General features: G+C 38.2%; 2 protein-coding genes across 2 annotated transcripts; both read right to left on the reverse strand.

Moving 5' to 3' along the window:
- Positions 1 to 459: 459 nt before the first annotated feature.
- LOC103952557 lies at positions 460 to 1,024 on the reverse strand. The gene has a single exon (XM_009364162.3). It carries the CDS (start codon positions 1,019 to 1,021, stop codon positions 602 to 604), a length of 420 nt encoding a protein of 139 aa, XP_009362437.1. The 5' UTR covers positions 1,022 to 1,024; the 3' UTR covers positions 460 to 601.
- A 9,499-nt stretch (positions 1,025 to 10,523) lies between these two features.
- Positions 10,524 to 19,091, reverse strand: LOC103952556 (26S proteasome non-ATPase regulatory subunit 1 homolog A-like). The gene is made up of 13 exons (XM_048583238.1): positions 18,893 to 19,091; positions 17,961 to 18,030; positions 17,498 to 17,603; positions 17,096 to 17,207; positions 16,854 to 17,022; positions 14,523 to 14,986; positions 14,275 to 14,410; positions 13,929 to 14,180; positions 13,620 to 13,840; positions 13,211 to 13,469; positions 12,852 to 13,084; positions 11,397 to 11,916; positions 10,524 to 11,176 (listed from the first exon to the last, which is right to left on the reverse strand). Exons 1-13 carry the CDS (start codon positions 19,033 to 19,035, stop codon positions 10,844 to 10,846), a joined length of 3,018 nt encoding a protein of 1,005 aa, XP_048439195.1. The 5' UTR covers positions 19,036 to 19,091; the 3' UTR covers positions 10,524 to 10,843.
- Positions 19,092 to 19,548: the final 457 nt, after the last annotated feature.

Consider the following 19,548-nt stretch of genomic DNA (forward strand, 5'->3'; position numbering starts at 1 on the left):
TGTTAAACGAGCATGTGCATAACAAGTGTGGGTAGTTCGATCGTTTCATTCTTTAAAATAATTGAAAACCTTAGATTTCTAAAATATAAACCTATGCAAATATGTGTGATTCTATAGCTTTTGTGTCTAAAGGTCTAGTGAAGTAATGCTTTTGTCCACAAAGGAGAGTTAAGTGGTGGGTACATGATAAGAGTTAACGTTAATTTGGATAAAATCTATGAAAAACTAACGGTAGGGAGATATTGAAAGTTGAGTGATAGTTCAAGGGGCAAATTGGCAGTTTAGCCTCTTTTTTTAATCTATCCGCACCTTGTTATATTTTTGTCTATTAATTTCATTTGATTCACGACCGAAAATTAAAAAGATGTACAATAAGAAGATACGTACTAATAAGTAAAAGTGGCTGTGTAGCACTACCAAAATTTGGTTACCAACAAATTCAAATCTGCCAATATCCTCTTTCACAAAGCGAAAATCGTATTCACAATTCGTAGAAAGGAGTCCCATAAAACTTCAGGAACAAATTTCACCAAAAATCAACCAAAAAGAGTGTAATGTACAAAAACAAAAACAAAAAATGAAAAGAAAAAAAAACAATAAATCAAGCCAAAAGAGGAGTAGTGTTGGAATCATTATCATAGTCATGAATCTCGTGATACAGATCGTCACTATCATCGTCCCTGCAATCATACACAGATCCAACCAGCAGCAGCTGATCCTCCAAGTACCTCTGCAGCAGCCCCATCTCTTCTTTCATGTCTTCCTTCCCCACCGCCGCCGCCGCACTTCCACTGCTGCGTCCTTCTTCGCACCGGCGCATCTGCTCCTCCTCCTCCCCGGCCTCATCGTGAGAAATCTTTATACGGCGGCGGCAGAGGTGTAGGCAAAGCTCGGCGGCACAGAGCAGAGGGAAGATGGCGCAGAGGAAAGGGATGAGAATCGGAGAGCAGAGGAGAAGGAAGAGGTAGCGGATACGGTGAGCTCGGAGCCATGTTGTGGAGGATGATGCGGCGGCGAGCATGATTATGGGCGTGGCAAGGATTGGGAAAGGGGAGGGAGAGGGAGAGATCGTGGCCGTTTAAGTCTGGTAATCGAGGAGATTGACTTCATAGCTTATTTGTCGGAAACGACGGTGAGCGTGAGCGGCTTTGGGTTTCGAAGTGGGGGATGGGAGTGGGGCATCACGATTCACATGAGTTGGGTTGGGGGGATTTTTATACATGTGGGAGCCATGTGAACCTCATCCAACTTCTCACTTTCCATTTGGTTTCCACCTGCAAGTTCTGACTCCTAGGGTCAGTGAATCACAAATAATGGCCCGTGTAAGTCCTTCGTCTTCTGAAAATATACTGTCGTAACTAAGTTATCACTTAATTTTACTAAAAATAAATAAATAAAAATAAAGAATCTACAATACAATTAGATTCTACTTGAAATTGTTGAGACGTGATTTACAAAAGGTAAACGATATCTGTCTTGTTGTAAACATTCATAATGTAAGTGTGATTGAGTAAATCTTATATTAGATTTTATTCTAGTTATCATTTTCCTATTACAACTTGTATTACTTGGGAAGAAGGAATATCTTCTCTCTTATACTACTATAAATAAAGGTAATGTAGGAGGGATAACAACACACATTCCCCTATAATTTCTCAATCTCTCTTCCTCTACCGCCGGCCCCCTTTAACCTTGTCTGATAAAATAGACCACAACATGTTATCAGCACACTCCTACCGCTATGCTTAGGAATCTGACGTTGAAGAATTTTTCTGCATCAAACTAGTTCATCCATATCATCACGCAATCTGGTTCTTTCAAAACAACGATTTTTATCTCGATATTGTTGCAGTCCTAATAGCATGAACTTTCACCATAATGCATGACCCAACTTTACGTTTTTCGAATTTTAGATTCTACATAAATTGTGTATGCATTATATTCATAATTATTAAATTATTTGAATTTGATATTTGCTATGAATTGAATCAAATATATTTGTATATACGTCACATTGACTTAAATCAACATATTATTATTTTGAATATGCCTCTAATAGAATTGTATTTGAATTGAAAAAAAAAAAATGAAATTGGGAATCACGGTCTGGATTCTTCGAACCTATGACCTTGCGCCTTCAACCAAGCCTGAAGCTTGGATGGCCACACCGAGCCCCTAAGACGGAGTCGCGGGCTCCAGGTTGAAACCTAGAAACCCGACGCCTTTCACAGCGTCTCTACCATCACAGGATGGCCTGCAACCCATCCTCACACCTTGGGTCACCATGTTTGACAACCCGAAGCTCGTCCCCGACATCAAATGACCAAGATTCGATTGAATCCCATTGGTTTTTTTTTTTTTTTTTCTTTCCGAAAACCCGATTCGAAATCCTAGGGTTTTACAACGAATGTCGAGATTTTTTCAATCTTCGTTCATATTTGAGGTCCTTCACGACCCACATACTCGCCCCAAGCATTATTGTCCCAAAGCCGACCGCCTGACGCGGCGCCGTCGACCAAACCCGACTTTCTTCCCCAGCAAAACACACCCAGCACGACTGGGATTTGTGACCCACAACCCTGTTTGGGCCCGAACTCTTCTTGGCCTTCATCACAAACCTTTGGGGCTCGCCTGAAGCAGCCCGTATGAAGTTTTTTTAAGCTTTTGGGCTTACCTGCTGCAGCCCATTCCTCCGGCCCGTGAAAAAAAATAAAAAAATAAATGAAAAATCCTTAGGCTCGCCTGAAGTGGCCCACCGTTTTTCGCTCTCCCCGTGGGCTTGTAGCCTTACCCGGAGACCAAACCCAGCCCAACCTAGGGCCTAGGATGCATGGCACAAATTTTTTAAGCCACTCGTGGGCTTATTTTTTCTCTTGGGCCCCGAGCTTTATTCGCCTAATTATTTTAGGCCCAATGGGTTTTATATTTTTTTACCCATACTTTTAATTTGGCTTGAAGTCCAAATAATTAAATTCAATTATAATTGTAAACCTAAAAGTTATATTTTTGCATATTCTTGTTGCATATTTCTGTGTATATATTTGTGTTTGCCTACACAAATATATGAACCTGAAGTTCATAATTATTATGAAACCTGAAGTTTCTTACAAACATGCCTTGTTTGAAAACCTACAGTTTTTCATTTAAAAACATCACCCATGAAAACCCAAAGTTTTTCATGCAAAAATAAACCAATATATGTCTATTAGAACCTGTATGTTCTACTCCTATGTGAATGGATTGATTTTTTCTCCATTACACTAACCACATCTTGTCCATTATTTTGTGATAGGAACATGTCGAATTTGAAAAAACTCGGCTTCACCGCTTTGGAGGTCTTTGGAAGGAACAACCTCAAGTGGGTCCAAGATGTGAAGCTTTACCTCACTGCAAAGAATTTGCGTCCCACTATTGAAGAAAAGATGGACAACCCTGTTGGCAAAGCTGAAAAAGCCACCGTTATGATCTTCATCCAAAGACATATTCATAACGCTCTGCAAACTGAATATCTTGATGAGAAGGATCCACGTGCACTATGGGTCGCTTTGGCTGATCATTTTGATCACCAAAAGGACATATTCTTGCTTGAAGCAAGACAAGACTGCCAACATTTGCGCTTCCAAGACTTTAAGTCTGTGATTGAATACAATTATCAAGTTTCTAGAATCCGATTACTTCTCAAGTTTTGTAACGAAACTTTGACAAAAAATGATCTCCTGGAGAAAACCTATTTGACCTTCTCTACTTCTAATATTGTCTTGTAACAACAATATAGAGCTCAGAAGTTTACTAAGTTCTCGGATTTGATCTCTATTTTACTTCTCGCTGAAAAGCAGAAAGCTTAACCTATTGGGGCAACTGCTGTGCCTAAAGCACATTATAGCACAAACGAAAGCCCAAAACACCAAATGACGCGTGGTAGGGACGGCCAGAAGCTTTCCCACCAAGGTCAACAGAGTCAAGGCCCATCAAAGGGAGGAAACAAAGTACAGAAGCGCCCAAACCTCGCTCCCAATGCACCGAACTTCAAGAATAAAGGTAAAGCACCTGAAACCATGGATGCGGATATGTGATATCGCTATGGTTCAAAGGACCATTGGTCCCATGTTTGCTGACCTCCCAAGAAGGTTGTAGATGAATATCATTCTCGTTGTAAGAAGTTTGAATCAAACTTCGTGCAAGTGGACGAATCGGAGACTACAAAGATAGAGGTTTCTGAATTTTAGGAGGATAGGAACATTAGAATCTTAGACATAGACTTATTTTTTTTAGTTGAAATAAGACAATAGGGCCGAATTCCACCTAATGGCCAAACCCACCCTTTGTTTTTGGTTGATTTTTGAACAATTTTCCTTTATGTTTGGATTATTTGTTGGTGATTTGTTTTTGGATATTAAGTTTTGATTAATTACCATACTTGAATAAATGAAATTATTTTGAATTGATATTTGTTTTTACTAACTTTTATGCATGTGACCGATTCAAATTAATTTTTCATTCTAGGTATGACTAATGGGAAAGTTAGTTGTCAGGCAGATAGTGCAACCACACACACAGTTTTATGTGAACACATCTATTTCACTAACTTCATACCTAAGAATGCACCTCTGACAACCCCTATCAGGCCCATCCATCCTGATTGAAGGATACGGTAAGGCATGTATAATGTTGTCCAATGGTACAATCTTGACCATTTCTGAGGAACGTTGTTAAGTTTCAAGGACATTAGAGATAACAATTACCACGTTAAAACCCACGTAGAAAACGGAGTTGAATTTCTGTGCATAAATTCCTATGAATATGGCCAGAAGCGTATTCTAGAGAAGATGAAGCGTATCCCAAGCGGCCTATATACTACGACCATATGCCCCATTGAATGCCACTATATGGCCAACTCTACTACAGGGATCGCACACGAAATTACACTTTGGCATGATCGTTTGGGATATCATAAACGAATAGCAATACGTCGTATCCTCAAATCTTCACATGGGCATCCACTAACCCGAAGTTTAGCTTTGATCCAAAGAATCGCATGTCAAACATGTTCAATGGGAAAGCTTATTACTAAGCCTTTTCATAACAATATTCGTTCGAATCCTCCCATTTTTCTATAACGGATTCAGGGGGACATTTGTGGATCGATTCACCATCTCTGCGGACCATTTAGATACTTTATGGTTTTGGTTGACACTTCCACACGTTAGTCATACGTGTGCTAGTTGTCCATAAAGAACATTGCATTCTCCAAATTTTTGGCTCAGGTTATCAAGCTCAGGGCTCACCATGCTAATTATCCGATTAAATCTATTCAATTAGATAATGCTGGTGAATTCACATCTAAAACTTTTGATGACTATTGCATGTCGATTGGGGTTGAAGTTGAAAATCTTGTGCCTCATGTTCACACCCAGAACGGCCTGTCAGAGGCTTTCATTAAGCACTTACAAATGATTGCTCGACCGTTGGTTATACGTACCAAGCTCCCGATCGCTGCTTGAGGCCATGCAATATTGCACGCAACAAAGTTGGTCCGCCTGAGGTCTGTTGCAACACAACCATTTAGTGCCCTTTAGTTAGTTACCGGATACGAACCCGACATATCGCATCTGTGCATATTTGGTTGTGCGGTATATGTACCGATCTTGCCACCCTTACATACAAAATAGGGCCTCAGGGAATGATAGGAATTTATGTTAGATATGATTCTCATTCGATTATTCGTTACTTAGAACCTTTGACAGGCAATCTGTTTACCACTCATGTCGCGGATTGTCACTTCTATGAGACAGTTTTCCTGTCGTTAGTGGGAGATAAGAACGTCAAAGTTCCCGAAGAATGACGTAAATTATCGTGGACGACTCCCACTTTGTCTCATTTAGATCCCAGCATCGCTTAGTCTGAAACTGAAGTACAACGCATATTAGATCTCTAGCTCAGAGCATGCCAGATGTTTTTGCTGATCTAGCGTGCGTGACAAGATCACATATTCCAGCTAAGAATATGCGTGCAAAGATGGATGTACCAAATGTACAACAGACTTCCCTCCTGGAATCCTAGGACACCAACATTGGTGATCCACATATATTAACTGCTAGCCAATCATCTGCCCCTACACAAAAGTGTGCCAAACCTCTTGATTTAAATGATTCACACCCCTTGAAGAGGAAATCGACGGCACAAGGTCCTGAAAAGCTTATCATGAATCCGATTATCACTTACTCATTCTATCCAACTAATGAGGAATTTCTAGATTACAAAAGCGTCCTTGACGAGACGAATCTTCCTCTTGAGAATCATGAGATTTAGGTCTATTATGCTAGCTTAGATGATGTGTAGCGTAGAAATGAGAGGATTGTCGATGATGCATTAGCATTTGCAGTAGTTACTAAGATCATGTTAAGCGATGACATTGAACCACGTTCCGTTGATGAATGTCGATGTAGAATTGATTGGTCAGATTGGAAACAAGCAATCCAATTTGAACTCAATTCGCTTGCGAAACGTAAGGTGTTTGGACTTGTAGCTCTTACTCCTCTACATGTGAAGTCCGTTTGCTACAAGTGGGTTTTCGTTCAAAAGCATAATGAGAAGCATGAAATTGTGCATTACAAAGCTCGTCTTGTTGCACAAGGCTTCTCACAACGCCCCGGGATTGACTATGATGAAACTTACTCACCCGTTATGGATGTGATTAGTTTTCGTTACCTTATCAGTTTGGTAGTTTCCGAAAAACTGGATATGCAGCTAATGGACATAGTAACCGCGTATCTCTATGGGGATCTTGATACGAAAGTTTATATGAAAGTTCCTAAATGACTTACATTGACTGGTTCAAATATTTCCAAACCCTGGAACACGCTCTCAATTCGGCTGAGGCATTCACTCTACGGTTTGAAACAATGTGGATGAATGTGATATAACCATCTGAGTGAGTATTTAACTAGTCAAGGATATGTGAACAACGAACTGTGCCCTTGTGTGTTCATTAAGAAGTCACATTCCGGTTTTGCGATTGTTGCAGTATATGTCGATGACATGAACCTTATCGGAACTCCTGAAGAGTTTGCGAGAATTGCCGCGCACCTGAAGTCGGAATTTGAGATGAAAGATCTAAGTAAGACTTAATATTGTCTCAGTTTCAAGATAGAGCATTGTTCGTATGGAATCCTAGGACATCAATCGAACTATACCCATAAGGTGTTGCAACGTTTTAATGAAGATAAAACAAAGCATTCGAGTACTCCTATGGTCGTTCGATCGCTAGATGCAAAATGAGATCCCTTCCGTCTGAATGAGGATAATGAAGAGATTTTGGAGCCTGAAGTTCTTTATCTAAGTGCAATAGGCGTTTTATTGTACTTGGCTCAATGCACTAGACCCGACATCTCCTTCACTGTTAATCTTTTGGCAAGATATAGTAATGCACTAACACGCAGACATTGGACTGGCATGAACGACATCTTCTGTTACCTTAAGGGTACTATGGATTTAGGCTTGTTCTATCCCTACGGATCCTCGAGTGATGCCGCACCCTTGTTGGTTATACCGATGCAGAATACTTGTCTGATCCGCACAAGGCGCATTCTTAAACGGGTTATGTCTTTACCGTTAGAGGCATCGCAATCTCTTGGAGGTCAACTAAACAGACCTTAGTTGCCACTTCGTCTAACGATGCTGAAATTCACGCCTTACATGAAGCAACTCGAGAATGTTTTTGGTTGAGAGCAGTAGTGGATCATGTTTAAAGCTCCTGCGATCTTTATCTCGTTGTTGATGTCCCGACGATGATCTTTGAAGACAACGCAACATGCATTGAACAACTCAAGAAGGGTTACATCAAAGGAGACAACACTAAGCATATTGCGCCACAGTTCTACTTTTCACATTAACAACAAGAGCATCAGAAGACTGAAGTCACGCAAATCCATTCACAAGACAATTTGGCCGACCTCTTCATCAAATCACTACGAAGACGACGTTTCAGAATCTTGTTCATGGAATTGGTATGCGTAAACTTTTTGAGTTGTAACTTTGCTATTTCTCTTTGGAATTGTGTCAAAATCAGGGGGAGTATCCTGAAGATATTTACTTGATCTTAATGTACTTTTTTTCCTACGATTAGGAGCATTTTTCCCACTGGGTTTTTACTACCTAACTAGGTTTTAACGAGGCATCCACCTTGGGTTGGTCATATCCCTGATGACGTCTCATAGATGTTTCTTTTGACTTTGCATTTCTCATGCATTTTTCCTTAGACTATGGATTTTGTCCCTACTCGGGTTTTTGCCATAGCCTTAGGGTTTTTTAGTGAGACTCATTTGCTTATGCAAGTTCCTACCTTATTGAGAATAAGCGTTGTTCTTTATAATCAGTGCCGACGAGTCAACTTCCTCAACTTCTGCATGATGCTAAATCTACCTTGAGTATTTACACACTCAAGGGGGAGTGTTGTAAACATTCCTAGTTTAAGTGTGATTGTGCAAATCATATATTAGATTTGATTCTAGTTATCCTTTCCTATTACAACTTGTATTACTTGAGGAAGAAGGAATATCTTCTCTCTTTTACTACTATAAATAAAGGCACAATGTAGGAAGGATAACAACACACATTCCCCTACAATTCTACAAACACATCTCTCTCAATCTCTCTTCCTCTACCGCCGGGCCCCTTTAACCTTGTCAGATAAAATAGACCACAACATATCTTTCTAATCAAGATAGAATCTACAATATAATTAGATTCTACTTGAGATAATTTAGACGTCATATAAAGAATGTGTACTATCTGGCATTTCTCTATTAACTGGATGTCAAATAAAAAAATAAAGAAGTTTCTTGAAAAAACATATATAAAATAAAATTTTAACAACTTGTATTTTAATTTTTTTTTAATTATCCATTTTTCTTATCTCACACTAATGTCGATAAATTTTTCATCCAAAATAACCATGCTCAAGTCACATTACTTGCATTTATGGTTTATTACAGGCCTTTTCAGCTCCCTACAACCCTCTTCTCAAGTTGTTTTGGGGAAAAATTTATTAGGCTTTCTCGTTAAAGGTGAGAGACAACAAAAGCTTGAGACAAAAGATCGATAGATGATGTCATAAATCATCATGACTTAATTGAACACTTTTACTATCCTACATGACACTTAAATGACGTACTTTTTGCTTACATGAACAACAGATTGATGCCAAACGACAAAATTCATTTCTATAAATATCTAGAAGGGTATAATTTTCATTAAGAAATATTCTTATTTGTTCATATAAAATTTGTTAATACATTTGTCATTCATGATTATTGCGAGCAAAAAAAAAAAAAAAAAAAAAAAAAAACCATCCGAGTGCAGTCGGAAAAATAAAATTAATATTTAAACTTAAGAGGGGCCAAAAGTGTAGGAACTCATAACTCAATGGTAGTAAAATATCAAATTATAAAATTCAAGGACCAAAATGTTACTGACCCTAAATACATGGGTGCAAAGTGAAACTGTTTAATATTTTAAGAGCCCGTTGAGCAAAGAGAGAAAAAGTGCCAAATCTAACATTTCACGGTACAACCACAACAATGCCTTGTCTCATTAAGTGGGTCGGCCCTATGTGAATCTCATTTGACTTTCTCACTTTCCATTGGTGTCCCTCACACATTCTAATTCCTAGCTTTAGTGAATCACACGTTGGTAGTCAGAGAAAAGTTGAAAATGCAAGTTCTCCGGCTTCTGGAAGTGTGGACTGCTGTGATTAAGTCATCAGCAGGGTTTTTTTTTTTTTTTTTTTTTGAAAAAGAAATAAATAAAGATAAAGAGTCCACAATACAATTAGATTCTACTTGAAATGGTTGAGACGTGATTTACAAAATGTAAACAGTATCTATCGTTCTAATAAAGATAGAATCCACATTGTAATTAGATTCTACTTGAGATAATTTAGATGTTATATTCAGAATGTGTACTATCTAATATTTCTCTATTAAGTGGGCGTCAAATAAAAAAAGGAAAAAAGTTTCTTGAAAATACATATATAAAATAAAATTTTAAGCAACTTGTATTTTAATTTTTTTAAAATTATCCATTTTTCTTATCTCACGCTAATGTCGATAAATTTTTCCTCCAAAATAGCCATGCCCAAGTCACATTACTTGCATTTATGGTTTATTACGGACCTTTTCAACTCCCTACAACCCTCTTCACAAGTAGTTTTGGGGCAAAATTTATTAGGCTTTCTCGTTAAAGTTTAGAGGCACAACAAACGCTCGAGACAAAAAATCGATATATGACGTCATAAATTGACACTTTCACAATTTGGAAGTGCATATCTAGCTATTTAGCCCTTGTCTCTTAAAAATCGACACTTCTGCTATCCTACATGACACTTCAAGGGACGTACTTTTTGCTTAAACGAACACCGGATTGATGTCACACAACAAAATTCATTTCTATATATATCTACAAGGGTATAATTTTCATTACGAAAAATTCTTAATTGTTCATATAAAAATAAACCAACAGAGTGCTAAGTCGGAAAAGTAAAATTAATGTTTAAACTTCAGAGAGGCCAAAAGTGTACGAACTCATAACTCAATGGCAGTAAAATGAGAAATTATAAAAGTCAAGGACCAAAACGTTACTGACCCTAAATAGATGGGTGCAAAGTGAAACCCTTTAATAGTTTAAGACTCCGTAGAGCAAAGAGAAAGAAAGCGAGTGCCACATCTAACATTTGGTCACAGTACTACAACACCATTGTGCTTGGTTTTGCATCAAAGTCTTCCCTTAGCACCAAGAGGGGAAAATACTCGACTCAACCTTGTATATAACACGCTTTTTGCCTCTTTCATTGATTAGAAGTGTATTCAAAAGGCTGAGGTGGGTGAGGTTCCTCATCAACAGCCATGGTCGATGCAGAATCCTGCTGTCCGGTTGCTGATACACCACCAGCTGCAGATGCTGTAGAAGACGGAGTGTCGGTAAGTGAAAGCACCTCGGGGTCAGTAGGTCGCAGGTCTTTCAAGAGAACAAATCCCGAAGGTGCTAACTTAATTGGCACGTATCTACTTTCTTCCAGAAATTTGACATATTTCTCCTGAGAAGGAACCACCCTAGCAGGGTTCGTTAATATCTCAAAAGAAGGCTCAGGCTCTGATTTCTTTTCCGCTTGGCCATCAACCTGGCAAAAGGATGGATCAGAAACTAAAAGACGTAAAGTGCGTGGATCTAATCATAGTTCCTTTTTCTTCCAATAGTAACCACTGTTTGTGTGTACTGTGTATAGATAAGACAACTTGATGATTATGGAACATAAACCGAGCAACTTTCGGAAGAAACATAAACCGTAAACATTGAACTTTCTGAAATTGCATAAGAGGAAGGGGTGAGACAGGACTTACCTGCATTGAATCCCCACCCTTCTCACTTGATTTTCCTTTCTCAGTATTTGCTCTGGAAGATGAAGCCTCCACCCCGGATAATTTTCCAGCATTTGCCTTCTGGTCTGCTTCTTTCTTGGCCTTAGCTTTGCTGGCCTTTGCTGACGTTGACAATACAGCAGTGGGGAGTTTTACAGCCGATGTGGCAGTTGGCACAGTGGTCGGTTTAGGATATTCAAACAGCGAAGGTTTTGCATGTGACATGAACTCAAACTTCGGCACTTTCAGGTCAGAGTTCAGTCCTATCAAAGCTGTTGGTGAGAATGCCAAGCTTATGAAATAAATGAGGGGATACCAATACCAATACTGGCTGAAAACAGCAAGGCCGACAACTGCGGTGATCTTATCATGTTTTGTCTTAGAAAGTAATCTTATGGTCACGTTCCTTCCACCAGCATCGAGAATTCCAGAGGCCAAGATTGCTCCCATTTTGCTCATGGTGTCCTCATGCTTATCAAGAATAATTTTCTCCAATTGCCGCCTATAGTTAAAAAACAGAACGAAAAATAAAACAAGTTAACTTGATTTTCTAAATTTCGGACATCATTGGAAGTAAATGATAACTATATTTTATCTGTATATGACTCCATGCTGTGGACTCAACCAATGTTACAGTCCAATGTTCTGAACAGTCCATTTTCTAGGTCTCCATCAAAAGTATCATCGCACAATGATTTCAATGTTTCTCACAAAAATTCATCTATTTATTTGATCACAGTTAGATAACTTAATGACTTTCAATTTGGCCGACTTTTAGTAAAGATGATATTGGATGGAAACCTAAAAAGTAAACGGTTCTAATCATTAGACCGCATTGTGGCTGGATCCCACAACGTTATCCCTAGAAATTGCTCATAAAAGGAATCCCTCATATGAAGCCACCCCTATGGATAGACATATACATAAAGATACAATCAGTCTTTCCAAGGATTAAATGGTTAACAACTTCCAATTCAGATAAACTTTTGCCATAGAGATCTTTGAATGGGCACTCAATAGAAGGATGGTTCAGAACACTGAACTATAATGAAGGGTAAGCCCCACAAGCGATCCCCCTTTTTCTGCAAAGCTAAATCCCTCCTTCAAAGCTCCCGATGTGTGTGCTTGTTTGGTATATGTATACACGGTAGAAAGGGACGGTAACCCACTTAAAAATTATCCATAAAATTGCAAAATTCAGCAAAATCGGAAACCATTTCACCATTTCATTATCATTGTGAGCATTGCAGCACATTATGGTTGCTATTTATTTTGTCTAGATAGATCCTAACGATTTTCAAATTGGTTAGTTTTTCCTATGGTTGATCCTTGAAAAGAAAACCTAAGAAATACAGTTAAGATCATTGGCTTGCATGAGATGTGTGTTTAGAGAGAGAGAGAGAGAGAGAGAGAGTTGGAAAAATACAATAACAGTACCTGAAAACTCCTACACGAGAATCACTGGCTTCACTTATCTGGACCATGACCATAGCCATTGCAATGAGAGCACCTTGGCGCACAAAATCAACAACATCTGAAGTCAGAGGCTCTAGCAAAGATATGGCCTCACTCAAGCCAGTACCAGCACAGGAAATGCCTACTGCAAGAGCAGCACCATAACGAACATGCGGGTTGTAAGACTCAGATAGCAGGGAGACAATTCTCGGCGTCTGCAGTTTGTGCAATTTTGGAGATACAAAGGCATCATAAGCAAACAAAAAATAAAATTAAATAGGGCAGCAGCATCAAATTGATTTGGACAGAGCATAGCAATGGACAAATAAGAAAGTACCAACCTGCTCTGGCTCAGAGTACAACACAAACCCAAGTGCTAGAACAGCAGTCCTCCTAACATCATCACTCACATCAGACACAGCAAAATGCAGCAGCTGACGAATGGCTTTGTTGTTTGCTGTCCCACTGTAGGCCAATGCCAAAGCATACATACCACCATAACGTAGTATAGGATCTTGATCCCTTGTCATCTGCTCAATTAGCGTGTCTGCTTCTTCTTCTCTTCCATATACTGTCAAGGCAATTCCCAATGCTAACCCCCTGTAACACACTATACAGTTAGCAAAGACCTTAAGCGTATTATACCTACCACAGATCACAAATTATCATGCTTTGCTTGATAAAATAGTATAGTTATAAGTAAAAGAATGCCGAGAGGCAACAATAAAAAGATAAAGCAATTCTCTATACCTGATGATCTTTTCATGTTGTGTCTCATGTGCATAAACAAGCATCTCACTAGCCTTCTCACTTGCAGTTCCAACCATAAGCAAACCTATACTAATCCCAGCAGCTTCACCCGCAACAGCACTGTCAGTATACAGCACATTTTTAATGTCATCATAGATCTCTTCGTCAGCAGTTCCTAAAGCTGATAAGCCAAGACCTAAGCATGCACCATGTTGAATAACCTGCGTCAATAGATCTCCCATTAGAAAAATTTGGCAATATACCAAATATGCAAAAAAAGGTATCATCACTGATTTACAAAGTACACACCTCTACATTGGTACTACGTAGGCTATCACGGAGGAATTCTTTGATGCCCCCGCCATGGTTGGCATGAATAAGACCCAAAGCATACAGAGCACCGCCTTCTGAGTACGGACTGCCGCCGCCACCACCAGCACCACCCTGAGGCAAGTAAGGTGCCATCAGAGATCTTCCTTGCTGCAAGTGGCCTCTGTGAATAACACCTAACCCTGCTGTCGCACTGAATTTTGCCCAATTTGTGGCTCTGCTCAACCAGTCCTGACAATTTAAATTGTTGTTGTCAATATTAATAACAAAGAAATATGCCAATGGAGACGGTGGTCAAATGAAAAACTTAAGAGATGTGCTTTACCAGATTCTCCCTAAGAAATGTGTCCACAGTCGTTCCAGCATGCATAATTGCATTAGCATAAATGGTTGCACTATGGCATACACTATTTCTCATCTCAACAGACTGCTTTATTGTCTTCAGAATAAGAAGATCAGACCTATATGCAAATTTCAAAACACTCAAAACACTTTTCCACCACTCAATTCAGAAGAAACAGAAGTTCTGATGATTGCATTAAAAAACAATAGGGAAGAAAACAGAAGCCTCACTTGTTATGACTGTACAAAAATTGTAGAGTCAACTGTATTGACATCTCGCCAGACAAAATTCCTTTAATTTTTGTTAGCCTCTCAGAATAGATCACTTCTTTTGGATCTTCAAGCACACTCACATTAGAAGTAGAACCTCCATCTGTCATTTGAACATCCTCAGGAGCAGAACTTTCATTTGTTGCAGCTTCACTGGCTTCTGGCTGCGCAGCTTCTGATGGCTGAGGCTTGGGAGGTGAGAGGCGATTTCTCACACTTAAGAGAAAAGCTTGGTGTTCATTCTCTATGAGATCAAAGGCTACTTGATATGCCAAGAGCGCATCGTCCTTGTTTTCAGAACGCAGAAGCTTTTCCAATATGCTTGCAACACCTTCAGGTTCATCTAAGAACATGAGACACTGACAAATGCTCAAGTAATCTGGAGAAGGCAGTTTCTGATACACATTTACCAGAAGACGAAGTACCTGTCACAAAGAATCAAAGGAGAAAAAAAAGTCTCACACTCCAGAATAACACTTGTAAATGCATGACTTGATTCAAATAACCAATCATCTGTAAATGCATGACTTGATTCAAATAATCAACATAGCAGAAAGCATTGAGGGGTAAAGGATTGGGTGCTTTTCTCTATCAAAGGATTATAGAACAAATCAACAAATCACATTTTTACCACTAAACTATAGCCACTACAATCTAATTAATGTATATAAATGAACCTTTTGTCAAACATGAAAATTGGCCATAATGAAGAGATAGGATCATCAGATAATCATGAAAATTAGAGCGTTAACAGTGTTGTATCAGAGACTCCAATGAGATTAGGAAAAGAAATAGAATCCTTTGAATTTATATAACTAAATAACAAGTGTTTCTTGCCAGAGGTTTTTGACCTAGACGTCTCAACATCACTACTCAAGCTATAACATGCATGTATTGTGCAAGACTACAGAGTCCCTTCTCTCAAAGTGTGAGAAATAATCAAACATGACACTTGAGGAAGCATAATAAAGAAAATGAGACATCAACAGGCCACCAAAAAAAAAAAAGACACAACAGACAATTTCCTATCAAATCATCTAAAAGCCTTTGGTTTTGGTTCCAAACCAGTTAAATCCCCGTCTTTCTCTAACATCAAGATTTAACTTCAGAGCATGTAACCTGGCATACAGAGGAAAGAAGAAAGAAGAGAACACCTCTAAGATTTATAACCCAGCTTTCCTACGTAAGAACCATGTAATCCGTCCCATCTTGCATATGTGTACCCATCAAAACACCTCCAACTGAGTGTTGGAACACATTTCCCAAAACCTTGGCAAATAAGTAACCCAACATTCATATATCAACAAAGAAAGTCCAAAAAGGAATTAAAATTTGTCTTCCAGGTGTACTACGAAATTGTTTGTAATTACCAAATAAGGCTTTTCTTTCACTCAAAACTCTAGTCCTCAATATCCACTGGAACATCCAGAACACCATCATCAGAACCGCTAGAGCTCTAAATGATTTTCTCCTACTTTAATTAACTCCACATTATTTAAACGTAATATTATATGAATACAAAATTATTATGGAACAGAAATCTAAACTACATCTGAACGTGCAAACACATGTTAAAGCTATGCAATGTACTGTACTATCCATGCACACCTTTGTTATACATGTATCATACATCTTTTCTTTAAACACTGCATTACTTTCCTATCCATGCACACCTTTGTTATACATGTATCATACATCTTTTCTTTAAACACTGCATTTCTGTGAACTTCTCAAGAGAATAAAAAATACATAAACTTTTAAGGAGAACAATATAATAAGACACAAGCCGCTTGGCAATTAGCTTTTTTATAACTTAATTTTTATTTGAACAAAAAAGTTTAAACTTATAATTTGTGTAATTTAAAAGAATTAGACAAATATAAAAGAATTCAAAAAAGTCAGTAACCACCCACAATGTGTGGAGTGTGTAACTTATTTTAAAATTTTAATTCAAAATTTTTTCAATTCAAATGTTATATGAATACTATTTTGTCCTTGATAATTAAATGCTCATTTTGTGAATGCCTGATCTTTTGGTATTATGAATATTTCACCAAATTACCCTTCTCCCGTTATACATAGAGATGATACTTTCCAGTTTAAACAAATCTTCCATGTTATAGACATATATAGCCTCAAGAATCAACAAAAGGTAAATGCTTCTACTATCCTTATATCAACGTGTTTAACAAAATGTTAGCCAAAAAAGGAGATACTGAAGTCACACATTTTCATGTTATCAAAAGAATCAAATGTATCTAAAAGTTACAAGCCAATAAGGTATCATCTTACCTCACATCTATATTCTCTAAGATTAACAAAGGAATGAGAGACATTTATGCAATATGACAAAGTTCCATGCACATTATCACTTTTTGTGATTGCTTCCTCAAGTATATCCAATCTTCGGCATTCAATTGCAATCCCCATAGCCTGGTGGTACTTTCCATCCATGATACACCTAAAGGGGAAAACAGGTAAGAAAACCAAAGGTACTGAAGTACTGTATTTAAAGACAGTAGAGGCCTGCATACTTATTCAGCATTCTCTCTACAATTGCCTCCAATCTAGCATCCACATTTGCTGCTTCAGTACTTGATTCTGCTGCCTTAGACTTAAGACTGGCATATTCGTCTATAGCTTTAGCTGAGGAGAAGCAAACACCCAAATATGTCATGTAAATAAATTGTGGTTGTGTATCCTCAAAATTCCATACAAATCCACTTCTAACAATACTAAATTAGAGATGATGTTCTACTAGATCACAAAGCAAAGTTGATTATCTAGTTTGAGATATCTTAAACCTGCTTGCATTGTCCTTTCACAGTTTTCTAACCCTCAAAGTACATTGTAGATTCTACTTATCACAGTCCTCGCTTACAAAGTGAAGTCAGTTTTAATACCTTAAAGTACCATACTTACAAAAATATGCTTACCTAGAAGAGTATGGACATAATCAGAATCCTCTGACACGTCAAATAACGAACTAGCTCCAAGGGCATAGGAGAGTGAATCATTAAGTTCACCCAAATAATAGAAAACCTGGAGTGAGGAAAAAGATCATGCAAACAAAAGATTGAAGTAGTTAAGCTTACATTCCAGAAGAAAATAGGAAATTTTGCACCCACAAATGAAAAAGAGACACACAAACTTCAAATTTAACCAGTCAGATTGCATGCAAATACTTAGTATTACGAATTCATTGATGTTTTTCAAGAATTTCTTGGCTGTTCGAAGGAAAAAAAATGCAACCTTACAAAATTCAGTCAACAGGACCCAGGTTGCCAATAGACTTTTCCCAACCTTATTTGTGTGCAAAATTGCAACCAAATTGATTGATTGAAAAATCACCTTCGAACTGCCACACTAATTCCAAAAGGTAGGCTGCACAGTTTTTACCTTTGATACAAGCAATGCCGCCAGTTGTCTTTGATGTTGATCAAACTCTTCATCTTCATACAAACTTTCTCTGAGAAACAATAAGACATCTTTATAAGTATTTTGTTGGCTCATATATTATTATTCATGAACCTAGTCTGATTATTCCAATAATATCTCAATGCCTCCAAAAAAAATTCCAGGAACCATTGACTGATCAAGATTATGGAGGGAGAAAGAATCAAATAAGGAAAACCCTGCCACTGCCAGGGGCACTGACCTGGACACTGGCAACAAGGAGCAAGAAATATTCTTTCTCAGTTCCTCTTAAGTATCTGGAAAATCAAAGTTTTCGAAAATAACGCAGAAAAACTTAGTTGCATTTCTCCATCTCCGTCATAGTATCAATCCAAAGTCTAATTTCTCAACACTGCCTTAAAAGTACAATTCAACTGCCCAACGCCGAATTGAAGACAATGGAAACCCCATTATCTGCTTCCATAGCCTACTCTGCCTAAACCATGATCTCAATTACTCCATCCTACACAACGCTCACTCTTCCACCACCACCCACAAAACAATTGCAATCCAACACATAAATCCAATTCCGTTCTCATTAAAATAATCCTAATTTCATAACTGGCACTAAGAATTGAAATCCTTATCCCATTCGCACAAAATCGAAAACAAAACAAATTATTCGAGTTCACACGTCCTTTCAACTACTCAATACTCCAAAATAAACACACACACACACACACAATCGAAAACAAAACAAATTATTCGAGTTCACACGTCCTTTCAACTACTCAATACTCCAAAATAAACACACACACACACACACAAAAATTCAAACAATTCTTCTCAGAACAAAGCCAAAACACTAACCCTAAATCACAAGCATGCAGAAAAAAAATAAGAAAATAAATGTGTGTGAGAGAGAGAGAGAGTACATGACGGGGACGCTGGTGGAGATCTCGGGCCAAAAGTTGTCGACCAAGTTGTTGAGGTTGGACAAAGCGTGGAGCTTGAGCGAAGGATGGGACTCGTTCAGCATCGCTAGTAGCCCACCGGCCGAGCTCACCAGAGTCGCCATAGCTACACCACCGTACACCGATTAACGCAATTTCCGATCGGGTTCCCTGCGATTCGTGTTTCGCCAGACGCAGATTCGAAACCAACACTCGAATAATAAAGGCACAGAGTGCGGGTTTACTTCTTTTTCTTTTTGTTTTTGTATGAAATTACTATCAACCCCCTGTATGACTTTTTGTTACATTTAAACCCTCAAATTGTTCAAGTAAAAAAGTAACACTGGCATGACAGAGAGGACGTTGTAGGAAGTAACTTTTGTAACCAGACTGATTGAAAATTTTCAAAAACTCGCATTCGTCAAGAACATAAAGAACGATTTATGAATGTCATATCAAAATATAGATGGTTGGAATCGTTGTAATAATGTGTACTTTTTAAAATGGGTGTAAAAGATATGTATAAAAAACGTGTATTTCCAGATCTTAGTTTATATTCAAATACACATTCAATGAAGATTAAATGTCAACAATATATCAATAAAATATCGATAACATAGTGAATAAAGATTAACGAA

Source organism: the organism of the source record quoted next, unplaced genomic scaffold (genome assembly GCF_019419815.1).
Source record: "Pyrus x bretschneideri cultivar Hongxiangsu unplaced genomic scaffold, Pyrus_bretschneideri_v1 Contig2, whole genome shotgun sequence".
Lineage (NCBI taxonomy): Eukaryota > Viridiplantae > Streptophyta > Magnoliopsida > Rosales > Rosaceae > Pyrus > Pyrus x bretschneideri.

Coding starts and splice junctions, on each gene's coding strand:
- LOC103952557 (XM_009364162.3), bottom strand. CDS start 1,021: ATGCTCGCCGCCGCATCATCCTCCACAACATGGCTCCGAGCTCACCGT.
- LOC103952556 (XM_048583238.1), bottom strand. CDS start 19,035: ATGGCGACTCTGGTGAGCTCGGCCGGTGGGCTACTAGCGATGCTGAAC. Junction 17,023..17,095: donor GTAGAGAGAATGCTGAATAA/GTATGCAGGCCT, acceptor TTTCCCCTTTAG/GTGTATCATGGATGGAAAGT. Junction 13,085..13,210: donor TGTACTCTGAGCCAGAGCAG/GTTGGTACTTTC, acceptor CACAAACTGCAG/ACGCCGAGAATTGTCTCCCT.